The sequence below is a fragment of the Salvelinus sp. IW2-2015 genome, linkage group LG28, assembly GCF_002910315.2.
Source record: "Salvelinus sp. IW2-2015 linkage group LG28, ASM291031v2, whole genome shotgun sequence".
Lineage (NCBI taxonomy): Eukaryota > Metazoa > Chordata > Actinopteri > Salmoniformes > Salmonidae > Salvelinus > Salvelinus sp. IW2-2015.
The window spans coordinates 6614400-6629247 of NC_036868.1; the positions used below are offsets into that span (position 1 = coordinate 6614400).

General features: G+C 46.7%; 1 protein-coding gene across 5 annotated transcripts in view; it reads left to right on the top strand.

The window, feature by feature from the left end:
- LOC111954568 (unconventional myosin-VI-like) overlaps positions 1-14826 on the top strand; it is a 126620-nt gene extending 111794 nt beyond the window's left edge. For 4 of the 5 annotated variants that reach the window (XM_023974407.1, XM_023974406.1, XM_023974410.3 and 1 more), the window contains 4 exons: positions 5085-5225; positions 6165-6191; positions 12138-12356; positions 12499-14826. In XM_023974407.1, the coding sequence (XP_023830175.1) occupies positions 5085-5225; positions 6165-6191; positions 12138-12356; positions 12499-12698 (587 nt within the window). In that variant the 3' untranslated portion in view covers positions 12699-14826. The remainder of the gene's footprint in view (positions 1-5084; positions 5226-6164; positions 6192-12137; positions 12357-12498) is intronic. The other variant, XM_023974409.1, reaches the window with a different exon arrangement.
- Positions 14827-14848: the final 22 nt, after the last annotated feature.

A 14848-nucleotide genomic window follows, 5' to 3' on the forward strand; every position in this document is an offset into this window, starting at 1 on the left:
AACCAGTTTCCTTGGAGAGAGAGTTAAGTCTTTAATCTTATGTCTGGGGAGACCCTCCCTTACAATGGCGGTCAAAAATAATGCAGCATCTGGAGCGTTCCATGACCAAACAAGCTGCCTCACGCTACAGAAACTGCTCCGAGTTGGTTTTGAATAGTTGTGTTACTGCTGTTGGGCTTGTTGAATTTCTCTGTACAGATGCAGCTGACCAACCTCCACATTTATCCCCCTTATCAGCCTGGCTCCAAATTGATGACCTTTTGAAATCTCTTTCCTTGTGGATCGTTTGTCAATTTGGCTCTCTGTGGAGTTAGGGGTGAAATGATCTTAAGATCAGTTTTGCGTTTTTTTCTACTAATAGTTGGCAGTTTTGACGTTTATTGTCATGAATCTTTGCATGGAGCGCAAACTGATGTGGTTTGCTAGATAGGCCAGTGCAAAGTCAAAAATTGTCTTTATTGTCTAAAAAACATTTACTTTTTTAATCCTAATTTAAGTTAGTGTTAGGAACAATAAGAGTGTTAGTGATGGTTAGGTTTAATGGCTTTGTGGCTGTGCGCTCAGCTTATGACCCACCTAAATCTTGTACCCAGGAAAAACTTCACCCCGAGGCCGTCACTGATATACTTGCCTCTTTGTTGTACCCCACTGTGAGGTTGTAACCCCACTGTGCTGGTTGTTAACCCCAGCTGTGCTTGGTTGTAACCCCACTGTGCTGGGTTGTAACCCCACTGTGCTGGTTGTAACCCCACTGTGCTGGTTGTACCCCCACTGTGGCTCGGTTGTAACCCATGCCTGTAACCTGTGCTGGTTGTAACCCCACTGTGCTGGTTGTTAACCCACACTGTTGCTGGTATGTAACCCCACTGTGCTGGTTGTAACCCCACTGTAGCTGGCTTGTAACCCATGCCGTTTAACCACTGTGCTGACTTCTAACCCCCACTGTGCTGGTTCTAACCCCACTGTCCTTGGTTGTAACCCCATGTCCTGGTTGTAACCCCACTGTGCTGGTTGTCGTAACCCCACTGTGCTGTTGTAACCCCACTGTCCTGTGTAACCCCACTGTCCTGGTTTAACCCCCACTGCTGCGGTGTTGTTAACCCCACTGTCCGGTTTTTGTAACCCCATTGTGCCTGGTTGTAACCCCATTTCCTGGTTGTAACCCACTGTCCTGGTTGTAACCCCACTGTTGCTGTTGTAAACCCCACTGTGCTGGTTGATACCCCACTGTGCTGGTTGTAACCCCACTGTGCTTGGTTGTAACCCACGTCCTGGATGTGGTCTGTGTTGCCCAAAGGGAAGGCCCCCAAAAACAGGTTTCAGGCTACCAAGATGCTGCTGTGGCACCAAAGAAGTACGAGCTCAGCAAGTGGGAATACGCCGAGTAGGGACGCCATCAACAACATCCTGGTGGTAAGGAAAGTTAGCCATTGCCAAACATGTGGTTGAAAAATCATTTAAGAAACTTGACTCTGACATTTTGCTTGATATTGCCTTACAGAACCTCATGTAAATATTGAACTGTCAGTTTACTCTGAGCCTGTTTTGCTTAGGGTTAAAAGTAGCTATGATTTTACAGCTTGTTACTTTGCTCTATGTTTATTTTATTAATACCACCTTAATTTGATTCACATCGTTTTACATGTTGATCAAATTCTTCTATCATTTGGATAGAACAGATAGGTACCAGTGTTCAAACGTTTAGTGCACTATGTAAGGCAATGAGGTCATTGGACGTTAGGACTGGATTGGCAGCTCCCCAAGCTCATGTGTCGTATGTGTCCAAATATGCCCAACAATAGGTATCTTGGGCTGCAGACCATCTGTATTTGAAAGATAAAACATCTCCGTTTTCCTCGACACGATCAGGCATGCTGATGTTAAGTAGTATGCACATTCAAGGAAGACATTTTGACAGTGAAATTACTTCATTTATCTGGAGGTAGGAAGCCTCATTTGGCACTCAACTTTAGCAAGGCACTTAACAGGTATTAACCATCTAATTCACACCATATTTCACTCCGAGACTTCAGCCGGTAGCTGATGACAACTTAAATGCATTTTAATCCTCGCGAGCAATTGTTTAGAATTCATGAAGGACATAGATTGACAATGAAAGCTTGATAATTGCTGTCTCGTCTTCTTCTTTATGACTTTTAAATTGTTATTAAATTGAATGAACATCTTCGTATGTTGTTGTTAGTATGTAGTCCTTCCACCATCCATCTGTCTGTTGGCAGTCCGTCCGTCTGTCTGTTGGCAGTACACTCCGACCGTCTGTGGGCAAGTCTCGCCCGAACCGTTCTTCGTTGGCAGTCCGCCCCGTCCGTCCTGTTGGCCATCCGCCCCCGTCCCCGTTCTTGTGGCCAGTCCGGCCCCGTCCCGTCTGTTGGCAGTCCGCACGTTCCGTCCTGTTTGGCAGTCCGACCGTCTCCCGTATCTGTTGGCAGGTCCGGACCGTCCGTCTGTTCTTGTGGCCAGTTCCGGATCTCATGTCTGTCGTCACTCGTTTGTGAGTCACCGCGTCTGCGGATCTTCCGTTCCGTCTCGTCTGAGTCCTGGATCTCTAAGATGCACACTTGTAGGCCAGTCGTCTGTTCTGCTTGGCAGTTCCTCCCGTCGTCCGTCTTGTCTGCTGGCAGTCCGTCCGTCCGTCTGTCTGCTTGGCAGTCCGTCCGTTCCGCTGTCTCTGGCAGTCCGTCCGTCCGTCTGTCTGCTGGCAGTCCGTACCCGCTCAGCAGGTGTCCGTCCGTCTGTCTGCTGGGGTCAGTCCGTCCGTCGTCTGTCTGCTGGCATCGTCGTCATCATGCTCAGTCCGTCTCGTCTGGTCTGTGGCCGTCCGTCCGTTGTTTCTGCTGGCAGTCCGTCCGTCTTCTTGGCTGTTGTGGCACATCCGTCCATCTGGCTGTTGCTGGCAGGTCCGTCCAGTCGTTCTGTTGGTTCCATGTCTGTTCTCAGTCCGTCCTCCGCTGTTGGCAGTCCGTCCGTACGTCCGACCTCTCTTTGGCAGTCCGCCCAGCGTCCGTCGGTTGGGGCAGTCGCCCGTCGTCTGTTGGCAGTCCGGACGTCCGTCTGTTGGCAGTCCGACCGTCCGTCTGTTTGCAGTCCGCCGTCCGTGGTGGCAGTCCCGACCGTCCGTCTGTTTGGCAGTCGACGTCCGTCTGCTGCAGTCCTGATCCGTTCCGTCTGTTGCTGGGCGTCCGTCCGTCGTCTTGTCTGCTTGGCAGTCCGTCTCCGTCTGTCTGCTGGCAGTCGTCGTATCGTTGTTGTCTGCTTGGCAGTCCGCCGTTTCCGTCATCTTCTGCTGGCAGTTTCCGTTCCGTCCGGTCTGTCTGCTGGCAGGTCCGTCCGTCCGTCCGTCTGTCTGCTGGCAGCGTCCGTCCGTCTGTCTGCTGGCAGTCCGGTCCCTTCCGTCATGTCCTGCTGGCCGAATTCCGTCTAGTCGTCTGCTTTGGCAGTCCGTCCGTCTGGCTGTGGCAGTCCGTCCATCTGGCTGGTGGCAGTCCGTCCGTCTGTCTGTTGGTCCGTCTGTTCTCAGTCCGTCCGTCTGTTTGGCAGTCCGTCCGTACGTCCGACCTTCTGTTGGCAGTCGACCGTCGGACTGTTGGCAGTCCGTCTGTTGCGCAGTCCGTCCGGTCTGTTGGCAGTCCGTCCGTCTGTGGCAGTCCGTCCGTCTGTTTGCAGTCCGCCCGTCTGTCTGTTCAGCCCGTCTTGTTGGCAGTCCGCCCGTCCGTCTGTTGGCAGTCCGATCCGTCCGTCTGTTGGCAGTCCGCCGTCGTCTGTTGGCAGTCCGACCGTCCGTCTGTTGGCCAGTCCGACCGTCCGTCTGTTTGGCAGTCCGACCGTCCGTCTGTGGCAGTCCGACCGCGTCTGTGCGTCCGACCGCCGTCTGTTGGCAGTCCGACCGTCCGTCTGTTGGCAGTCCGTCCGACCGTCTGTTGGCAGTCCGTCCGACCGTCTGTTGGCAGTCCGTCCGACCCCCGTCTGTTGGCCGTCCGGACCGTCTGTTGGCAGTCCGCCGTCTGTTGGCAGTCCGTCCGTCCGTCTGTTGGCAGTCCGCCCGTCCGTCTGTTTGGCAGTCCCGTCCGTCTGTTGGCAGTCCGCACCGACCGTCTGTTGGGCAGTCCGCCCGACCGTCTGTTGGCAGTCCGCCCGACGTCTGTTGGCAGTCCGCCCGACCGTCTGTTGGCAGTCCGCCGTCCGTCTGTTGGCAGCCCGTTCTGTTGGCAGTCCGTCCGACCGTCTGTTGGCATCCGTCTGTTGCAGTCCGTCCGACCGTCTGTTCGGCAGTCCGTCTTGTTGGCAGTCCGTCCGTCTGTTGGGCAGTCCGTCCGTCCTTGTTGCAGTCCGTCCGTCTGTTGGCAGTCCGCCCGTCGTCTGTTGGCAGCCGTTCTGTTGGCAGTCGCCCGTCCGTCTGTTGGCCAGTCCGCCGTCCGTCTGTTGGCAGTCCGCCCGTCCGTCTGTTGGCAGTCCGCCCGTCCGTTCTGTTGGCAGTCCGCCCGTCCGTCTGTTGGCAGTCCGTCCGCCCGTCTGTTGGCAGTCCGTCCGCCCGTCTGTTGGCAGTCCGTCCGCCGTCTGTTGGCAGTCCGTCCGCCCGTCTGTTGCAGTCCGTCCGACCGTCTGTTGGAGTCCGTCCGACGTCTGTTTGCAGTCCGTCCGACCGTCTGTTGCAGTCCGCCCGACCGTCTGTTGCAGTCCGCCCGTCCGTCTGTTGGGCAGTCCGTCCGACCGTCTGTTGCAGTCCGCCGTCCGTCTGTTGGCAGTCCGTCCGACCGTCTGTTTGGCAGTCCGTCCGACCGGTCTGTTGGCAGTCCGTCCGGACCGTTCTGTTGGCAGTCCGCCCGACCGTCTGTTGCAAGTCCGCCCGTCCGTCTGTTGGCAGTCCGCCCGTCCGTCTGTTGGCAGTCCGCCCGTCCGTCTGTTGGCAGTCCGCCCGTCCGTCTGTCACATGGGTGGTTCTAGTTGGCTGGTTTACTTCAGTACCTGCTCTCATATTTCTCCCTCCCTTTCTTCTCTCTCTCCCTTTTCTTTTTCTCGCCTCTCTCCCATTCCCTCTCTTTTTTTCTCTCTCGCTCCACCTGCAGACATTGAGTTGCTGGCTGCCTGCCGAGAGGAGTTCCACCGCCGGCTGAAGGTCTACCACGCCTGGAAGTCAAAGAACAAGAAGCGTGGCAACAACCCCGGCATCACAGAGCAGAGGGCCCCCAAATCAGTCACCGACTATGGTAAGGGAACCCCAACCCGCAGGAGATATTTCAGGCAGTGTTATACAGTACAACATCACTGTAGGTGTCTTTTTCAATGCTTTGATAGACGTGATTCGGAAAACATCCATTTTTATTCTGCTCCCAATACCCTAGAGGAGGCCGACCCAAAGAGACTCGGTCAGAGCTTTAGCCCCCTATTGAATATTCTAATATAGTACTGATACTAGTGAATAGGGTGCCATTTGGGAAACATCCTGGTGGTGGCTACTCTCTTCCTCCAGCCTGACCTCTTCTCATTGTTCTCCATAGAAACCTGTGCTGTCTTGCTCCTGGTTCTGCTTCATTTCCATGAGCAGTCACCATGACGACAAAGAGCTATTTTCCCCCCTGTGTGACAGAGTGCAGACACACTTTATTTTAGTCTGTTAGACTACTGATTGGACCACATACCCAGCCCCCATAGAATTACATACAGAATCATCATGTATAATTATAGGGTCTGTAGCTATGCCCAGCCCCCACCTCTCACTTAGTGGGCATACACAGCACAGTACCAGCTATACCTCTACCTGCTCTCTGACACAATAACAAGCCAGAGGCTGAGGAGAGCTCATATTTTCAGGGTCCTAGCATAATATAGCCTACAATCTAATGATTTTGCTTGTGAATGACCATACACAGTGGAATGACTCTCCCCGTTCTTCCATGCCTATGGTGTCAACAATTTAGGCCGGTCCTGGCTACCGTAAACACATGTAAAGATGTGGTAATGACTCTGTCATTATATATTATGGTTTCTTCTTCCCCTAACATCTATGATGATGTGATAGGCTCAAAAATGTATTTATAGGAAATCCATTTGTCATTCCATGATCTTGTCTTGCATGTTGTTTGTTTCATACCTGTGTCATACTACATGTGATGTTTGTAAGTGTAACCTGGCATGTTTACTTTCAGATCTCGCACCTCGTGTGAGACAAGCACGTAAGTGGTTCTCCATGATGTAGCAGCATCACTAACCTCAGCCCCTAACCCATCTATTAACCATCGGGAAACGGAGGGGTGTGGTACTCACTACCCTGTGTGGAAGGGGTTTACTTTCTGTTTTGGGATGCACCCTTTCCTTGTAGTGCACTACTTTTTACCAGGACCCATAAGGCTCTGGTCAACAGTAGTGCACTATATAGGAAATAGGGTGCCATTTGGTATGCAACCTTGGTGATGGCGTAAGGAATCATAGAGCAACTGGTTTCTTTCTAAAAAATGAATCGTCTTTAGATTGCATGTTATTTTATTCCTGGGACAGAAGAAGGTTATTAAGAGGTTGTCAACTAAGTGCACCTGCCATTCTTTGAAGCTGGGCCAATTGTGCGCCGCCCCATGGGTCTCCCGGTCACTGCCGGCTGCGACAGAGCCTGGACTCGAACCAGGATCTCTTGTGACACAGCTAGCACTGCAATGTAGTGCCTTAGACCACTGTGCCACTCAGGAGGCCTGTTTACCCTTTTGTCTGTGGATTAATTGTCGGAGTAGAGGACCTTGTGCGTTTCAGGTAATAATAACAACCCAATGTTTATATCCCAGGATGAATTGGCTAGCAACAGCAAGCTAGCTAGCAAAATGGTCATAAATGTTTAACCTGTCTAGCCCCCCACATTCCACTGAAAAGGCAGCGCGCGAAATTCAAAAAATATTTTTAGAAATATTTAACTTTCACACATTAACAAGTCCAATAKAGCAAATGAAAGATAAACATCTTGTGAATCCAGCCAACATGTCCGATATTTTAAAATGTTTTACAGCGAAAACACCACGTATATTTATGTTAGCTCACCACCAAATACAAAAAAGCACAGACATTTCTTTCACAGCACAGGTAGCTTGCACAAAACCGACCAAATAGAGATAGAATTAGTCACTAACCAAGAAACAACTTCATCAGATGACAGTCTTATAACATGTTATACAATAAATCTATGTTTTGTTCAAAAAATTTGCATATTTCAGGTATAAATCATAGTTTTACATTGCAGCTACAATCACAAATAGCACCGAAGCAGCTAGAACAATTACAGAGACCAACGTGAAATACCTAAATACTCATCATAAAACATTTATGAAAAATACATGGTGTACAGCAAATGAAAGACAAACATCTTGTGAATCCAGCCAATATTTCAGATTTTTTAAGTGTTTTACAGCGAAAACACAATATAGCATTATATTAGCTTACTACAATAGCCAACCACACAACCGCATTCATTCAACGCAAAGGTAGCGATAGCGAAAAAACAGCAAAAGATATACATTTATTCACTAACCTTCACAATCTTCATCAGATGACAGTCCTATAACATCATATTACACAATACATATATGGTTTGTTCGAAAATGTGCATATTTGAGCTGAAATCCGTGGTTATACATTGTGAAAACGTAGCAACTTTTTCCCAGAATGTCCGGATAAATTTCTGACACTCACCTAATCTGACCAAATAACTTATCATAAACTTTACTAAAAAATACATGTTGGACAGCAAATGAAAGATACACTAGTTCTTAATGCAACCGCTGTGTTATATTTTAAAAAATAACTTTAGTACGACATACAGCTTACGTTATAGCGAGACAGCGCCCAAAATCAGGGCGGAAAATATTACTAAACATTTTCAACAGAAATACGAAATAACATCATAAATGGTTCCTACTTTTGCTGAGCTTCCATCAGAATCTTGTACAAGGGGTCCTTTGTCCAGAACAATCGTTGTTTGGTTTTAGAATGTCCTTTTCTCCTGTCGAATTAGCAACCAAAGCTAGKCAAGTGGCACGAAGCTGTCCATCWTCACCAAACGCAGAGAACGGAAAKDGCCAAAACTCCCGATTAAACTTTCAATAATCTGATAAAACTATATTGAAAAAACATACTTTACGATGATATTATCACATTTATCAAATAAAATCAAAGCCGGATGTATTAGCCGTCTATAACGAAAGCTTTTCAGAACGCAATCCAGGGTTCCTTCCCGCGCCTTGCTGAACAAAGGAAATAGTGGTCACGTCATTCCAAGAGCTCTTGTTCGACCTCAGATCAAGCTAGACACCCCATTCCACCTCTCACTGCCTCTTGACATCTAGTGGAAGGCGTATGAAGTGCATGTAGATCCATAGATTTCAAGCAAATGAATAGGAAGGCCCTGGAACAGAGCCTCGACTTCAGATTTTTCACTTCCTAACAGGAAGTTTGCTGCAAAATGAGTTCTGTTTTACTCACAGATATAATTCAAACGGTTTTAGAAACTTGAGAGTGTTTTCTATCCAATAGTAATAATAATATGCATATTGTACGAGCAAGAATTGAGTACGAGGCAGTTTAATTTGGGAACGATTTTTTACAAAGTGAAAACAGCGCCCCCCTATCCCAAAGAAGTTAATGCTTTTCGGCCTGTCCCCAAATTAATATAGTTCAGAGTTTGTTTTGATATTTCAACCTGCGTGTCCTGATCGCGTCTGGTGTGGGTGGACAAAATCAACATGCGCATGTTGCGCCCGGTCTAGTAAGCATGTTAGATAGTGCACTACTTTTGACCGGGGCCCATAGAGAATAGGGTGCCATTTGAGACACTGCGGTTCTCTGTCTCGTCGTGTTTATTGGAGTGTGACAGCATAACACGTCAACCTGCTGAGGTGACCCCGGGATGCTGGCCTTCTAGGCAGAGTTGCAAAGAAAAATACATATCTCAGACTGGCCAATAAAAAGAAAAGATTAAGGTGGGCAAAAGAACACAGACGCTGGACAGAGGAACTCTGCCTAGAAGGCCAGCATCCCGGAGTCGCCTCTTCACTGTTGACGTTGAGACTGGTGTTTTGCGGATACTATTTAATGAAGCTGCCAGTTGAGGACTTGCGAGGCATTTGTTTCTCAAACTAGACACTCTAATGTACTTGTCCTCTTGCTCAGTTGTGCACCGGGGCCTCCCACTCCTCTTTCTATTCTGGTTAGAGCCAGTTTGTGCTGTTCTGTGAAGGGAGTAGTACACAGCGTTGTATGAGATCTTCAGTTTCTTGGCAATTTCTCGCATGGAACAGCCTTAATTTCTCTGAACAAGAATAAGACTGACGAGTTTCAGAAGAAAGTTCTTTGTTTCTGGCCATTTTGAGCCTGTAGTCGAACCCACAAATGCTGATGCTCCAGATACACAACTAGACTAAAGAAGGTCCGTTTTATTGCTTCTTTAATCAGCACAATAGTTTTCAGCTGTGCTAACATAATTGATAATGGGCCTCTGTACGCCTATGTAGATATTCCATTAAAAATCTGCCATTTCCAGCTACAATAGTCATTTACAACATTAACAATGTCTACACTGTATTTCTGATCAATTTGATTTGATTTTAATGGACAAAAAAACGAGTTTTTTTCTCGTTTCTAAGTGACCCCAGACTTTTGAACGGTAGTGTACATTCGCAAAAATGTCCAAAACACAGTTTTTGCTTTGTCATTATGGGGTATTGTGCGTAGATTGATGGGGGGGGGGGGGACGACGACGACTTAATCCATTTTAGAATAAGGCTGCGACAGCGACTTTTGTGGATTTTACATATTGTGGTGGTCTGCAAAGTTGTTTCCACGGGTAACAAAAGCCAAATTAACGTGACAGGAACTGAATTGAATGTAAATTGCTTTGAAAAGCTTGTGGTTTGCTCCGTTCTCCGTTGACATTTCACAGTGGTACGCTTGTTTTTGTGAGAAATCTTCTAAAAAGAACAGGAATTTCGCATTAATATGAAAACCATACACTAAAATATGAAAATACTACATGTCATGTCTCAAAATCTATCTTACCTTTGTATTGTTTTATGTTCTCCTGATTCGAGAAGGAATATGACGAGTTCAACGTTGAGCCTGTCAGTTTGCCTTAATTCTCTCACAGCATCCAGCCTAGCTGACGCAATGCTATTTTCCTGATTTTTCTTTTATTTATTTTATTTTTTATTACCACTTATTTTCTCTGGCCTCCATTGATTTAGTCACCCTAATGTTGACCATCCGACAAGGGTAAAAACTCCAAGAACTTTTGACATGAAGTTTGAACCATTGGCCTTCTCAGAGGAGTATCTATACAATTAACAGATTATTTACCCATTGGTCCAAAATATGCAATTTGATTGGACACCCCAGAGCAGGGGTACTCTCTAATGTTATTCATTCTCTATATATTTTCCTTACATGACTTTTGCACCATCTTATAGTTTATTTCAACTTCATAATTATTTTTAAGAGACCCCAGCGTTTCCCAAACTAAGTCCTCGGCACCGCAAGGGGTGCACGTTTTGGATTTTGCCCTAACATTACACAGCTGATTGACATTATTAAAGCTTGAAGATGAGTTCATTATTTTAATCAGCTGTGTAGTGCTAGTGCAAAAAACCCAAGGACCGAGTTTGGGAACCCCTGCCCTACGAGGTCCGGAGCCTGATGGTTTTCTGTTCTACCTGATAATGAATTGCACCCACCTGGTGTCCCAGGTCTAAATCAATCCCTGATTAGAGGGGAAGAATGAGAAGAAGCAATGGAACTGGCTTCGAGGTCCAGATTGGAGTTTGAGGGCCCTATAGATTATATATACAGTATGTCACTGGAACAAATGCCACAAAGAAATTATATCGGTCACTCTCGGTTTCAGCTTTCTCTCTGGACAAAAACGAGGGAGGGACTCTGAAAGGTGTTGGGAATGGGTGGGCGGCCAGGCAAAATGACCTCCAGCAGGCTACAAATGTGCATGTGTCAGCATATGGTCTCACAAGGGGTCTGAGGATCTCATCTCGGTACCTAATGGCAGTCAGGCTACCTCTGGCGAGCACATGGAGGGCTGTGCGGCCCCACAAAGAAATGCCACCCCACACCATGACTGACCCACCGCCAAACCGGTCATGCTGGAGGATGTTGCAGGCAGCAGAACGTTCTCCACAGCGTCTCCAGACCTGTCACGTCTGTCACATGTGCTCATGTGCCAGGTGAACCTGCTTTCCATCTGTGAAGAGCACAGGGCGCCAGTGGCGAATTTGCCAATCTTGGTGTTCTCTGGCAAATGCAAACGTCCTGCACGGTGTTGGGCTGTAAGCACAACCCCACCTGTGGACGTCGGGCCCTCATACCACCCTCATGGAGTCTGTTTCTACGCGTTTGAGCAGACACATGCACATTTGTGGCCTGCTGGAGGTCATTTTGCAGGGCTCTGGCAGTGCTCCTCCTTGCACAAAGATACTTTACTGTATCCATACTGTACTGTATCCATACTCCAGTCCTCCAGTACCACCAACAGCACAGATTTTTGTTGTGGCCTCGGACAAGCGCACATGATTCAACTTGTCAACTAATCATCAAGCCCTCAATGAGTGGAAATAGGTGTTTTTTTGTCTGAGGTACAACAAGAATTTGTGCTGTTGAGAGGTACCAGAGGACTGGGGTTGAGAACCACTGCTGTACCACGCCTGTCAACAGGGCTGAGGCTACTCTACCACTCTCTTTCTCTGGTCCTTTTATCCATAGAGCCTCCCACCCATCCACCCCCTTCAATCACTATCCCTCATTTATTTACGCTCCACTTTGTGGAGAATATGCAAATCTATGCTCTTTGTTTTGATACGAGCATTCAAACTCTTTAACCATCACCTGACATGCTGCTTGTCGCTCTCATTTACTCCCCCTTTGATCAGTAGCTCTGTGATCTAGTGCTGACCCCTCCTCCCTAGCTCGAGCAACATCACACTCCCTGCATTCCTTTTGGTTCCTGTTACTTCCTAGTCTATTGGTTTATGTTACCATTCATATTGGTTCCTGTTTCTACCCCATCCCTATTGGTTAGGCTATTGTTCCTTCCCATTCCAATCAACAAGCATCATTAGTCTAACTAGCCCCTCCCCCAACAGCCCAGGCGAACTCAGCCCCGCCCATCCCAGCCAGGCAACATGAGGTGGCCATGAACAGGCAGCAGCGCTACTTCCGCATCCCCTTCATCCGGCCCGGGGACCAGTACAAGGACCCCCAGAACAAAAAGAAGGGCTGGTGGTACGCCCACTTTGACGGGCCCTGGATCGCCAGGCAGATGGAGCTGCACCCGGACAAGCAGCCCATCCTGCTGGTGGCAGGTCAGTCAGTGACACAGAACTCATATTATAAGCGATCTTCTCTCTCTCTCGTGTGCGTGTGCACGCTCATTTATCTGTACGATTTATAGTCTTACTGCCTCACAGGCACAATGCTCTATTGTTTTGCGGTCTGTGTCTCTAGGGAAAGACGACATGGAGATGTGTGAGCTGAGCCTGGAGGAAACAGGCTTGACGAGGAAGAGGGGAGCTGAGATCCTGCCCCGGCAGTTTGAGGAGATCTGGGAGCGCTGCGGGGGCATCCAGTACCTCCGGAGAGCCATCGAGAAACGACAGGCCCGCCCCACCTATGCCACAGCCATGCTGCAGACCCTCCTCAAGTAAGGGTGTAGGGTGAATTTGCCCCTAGTCGCTGATCATGGGTCAGTTTAGCATTTTCCCCACCTAAAGGTTAAGGTTAGGATTGGGGGAGGGGAAGCGGATCCTTGATCTGTACTCTGGGAAACTTCACCCTGGAGCTAAAGCACCCTGTCTTAAACCACGGGCCTTTCTCTCACTACAGCAAAGGGAAGAATGCACTAAGCTACTGTACCTAACACAGTGGGTATTCAAGCCTACTGTACCATGTTTTGACTGGGGGCAAGTCATAAGTTAACCACTTTTTGTTAATTGTCTTTTTTCTTTTGTTCATGTTGTTGGTCTTAGCTGCTTTCAATTGTCTTGATGTATTATTTCTTGGTGGGTGCGGGGGAATTTGCAGTGAACCTATGCAGAGGAATCAGACAGTGACTAATTATTACATCTAGTTTTGTTTCTCGAGCAAATGTGGATGTTTTCTTTTTAATATTCCTGCTACTTTAACTACGAGGCCTTATTAAAACTACTTTAACAGGGTAATTTGCTGAAAGTAGGAAGTGTTTCAAAGCTGCCTCCAAATAAGTTTTAAGAGTATTAAATTGTTGATGTTTAATATTATGTCTTTGTGATTTAAACTGAAGTCAACATTTTGTCTCTGCAGTCTTAACAGCTTGTTGATCATTTCACTCAAACCGATACTTGCTGTTTATTTTCATGTAGTTATTATAGGACAATACTTGCACAAGAGAGGGGTAGAAATGGGCTAGGTTGGGGTAGAAATGGGCTAGGTTGCACCTCTGTTTTCTCATGTGAGGCAGTTATACTTGAGCGTCAGGTTCTTCTCTAAGGATATTTTTTAGTAACTGCACATAAATTCACATTCATTTCTAATTATAATATTTGATAATACTGTAATAATTTTTTTTACCTCTGGCTTTCAGACTGAATGTAATATGGGTTTGTTGATTTGTTCCTTCAGTCCTTACTGTTTGGTTAGGAGCTGTTTGTTTTATTCTTCATATGTGTGATTTAGGTTTGCTAATGAAAGGTAAAGAAATATTTCCTTTACACATTCCCCAACCATTCATTTCTAAAGCCACATGGTTGAAATTGAAATGCATTGTTTCATGTTCTCCACTTGAAACAATGTCTATTCCAAATATTTAAACAAAAATAAAAATAATGTATAGATCAAACTTAATTATGAGAAGTGAATAATACAAATCTTGAGATACTCTACGATATCAAATCATACTGTCGGACCAAATGTGTGTATGGGACAAAAACTGAATAGTGAAATCGTGTTGATGTCTTCTTGACCCCAACTTCATTCAAGCTCATATACAATATAGTCAGCTATTCTTCCCTCTGCTAGATATTCCAATAGACACATACATACAGAATGTTCTACGTGTATGATAGAGAGTCTAATGTTTCTACACAGGAATGTACACATTTATTTTCTAAATAAATATTTCTACTCTAAGATACACTAAAGCATGTGTCAAACTCATTCAACAGAGGGCCATGGGTCTGCGGGTTTTTGCTCCACCCTCGTATTTTATTAATTAATTAAGGTCACTAATTAGTAAGGACCTCCCTTCACCTAGTTGTCTACTGTAGGTCTTAATTGAAAGGAAAAAACAAAAACCTGCAGACACTTAGCCCTCCATGGAATGAGTTTAACACCCCTGCTATAAAGGGTTTGGTCACATGACACATGTTTCTTAAAAAATAAACAAATGATGAAGCAATAATTTACACACGCAACACTACAAGGAGGACAGACGGTCTCAAACACACAGTACATGACAATCTTGTGAGACTAGAACTACTCTCTTCAGGTAAGGCTGTTAGTCTTGAGTTTTCTCATTCCCTTGGATGCTCTGCACAAGCGAAAGGCGACGTTGTGGTTGTTTGAAATCTATCCACTCATGCTCATGTCTTCAGTTTAGACCGAAGTATGTATTTCTAACTTAAACAGCAGAGTTTACTACTGTACTGTGGGGTCTCCTTTAATATCGCTTGTAATGTACAACAAATGACTGGCTTCCATATGCTCTATCTCACAACACGCATAGCAATCATTCCTCAGATACTGCCTTTTCCAATGCTGATCTCTAACTGAAATAAACGCATTTCATGCTTCACTCAACTGCTTTTGCCCCTTGTGTTTG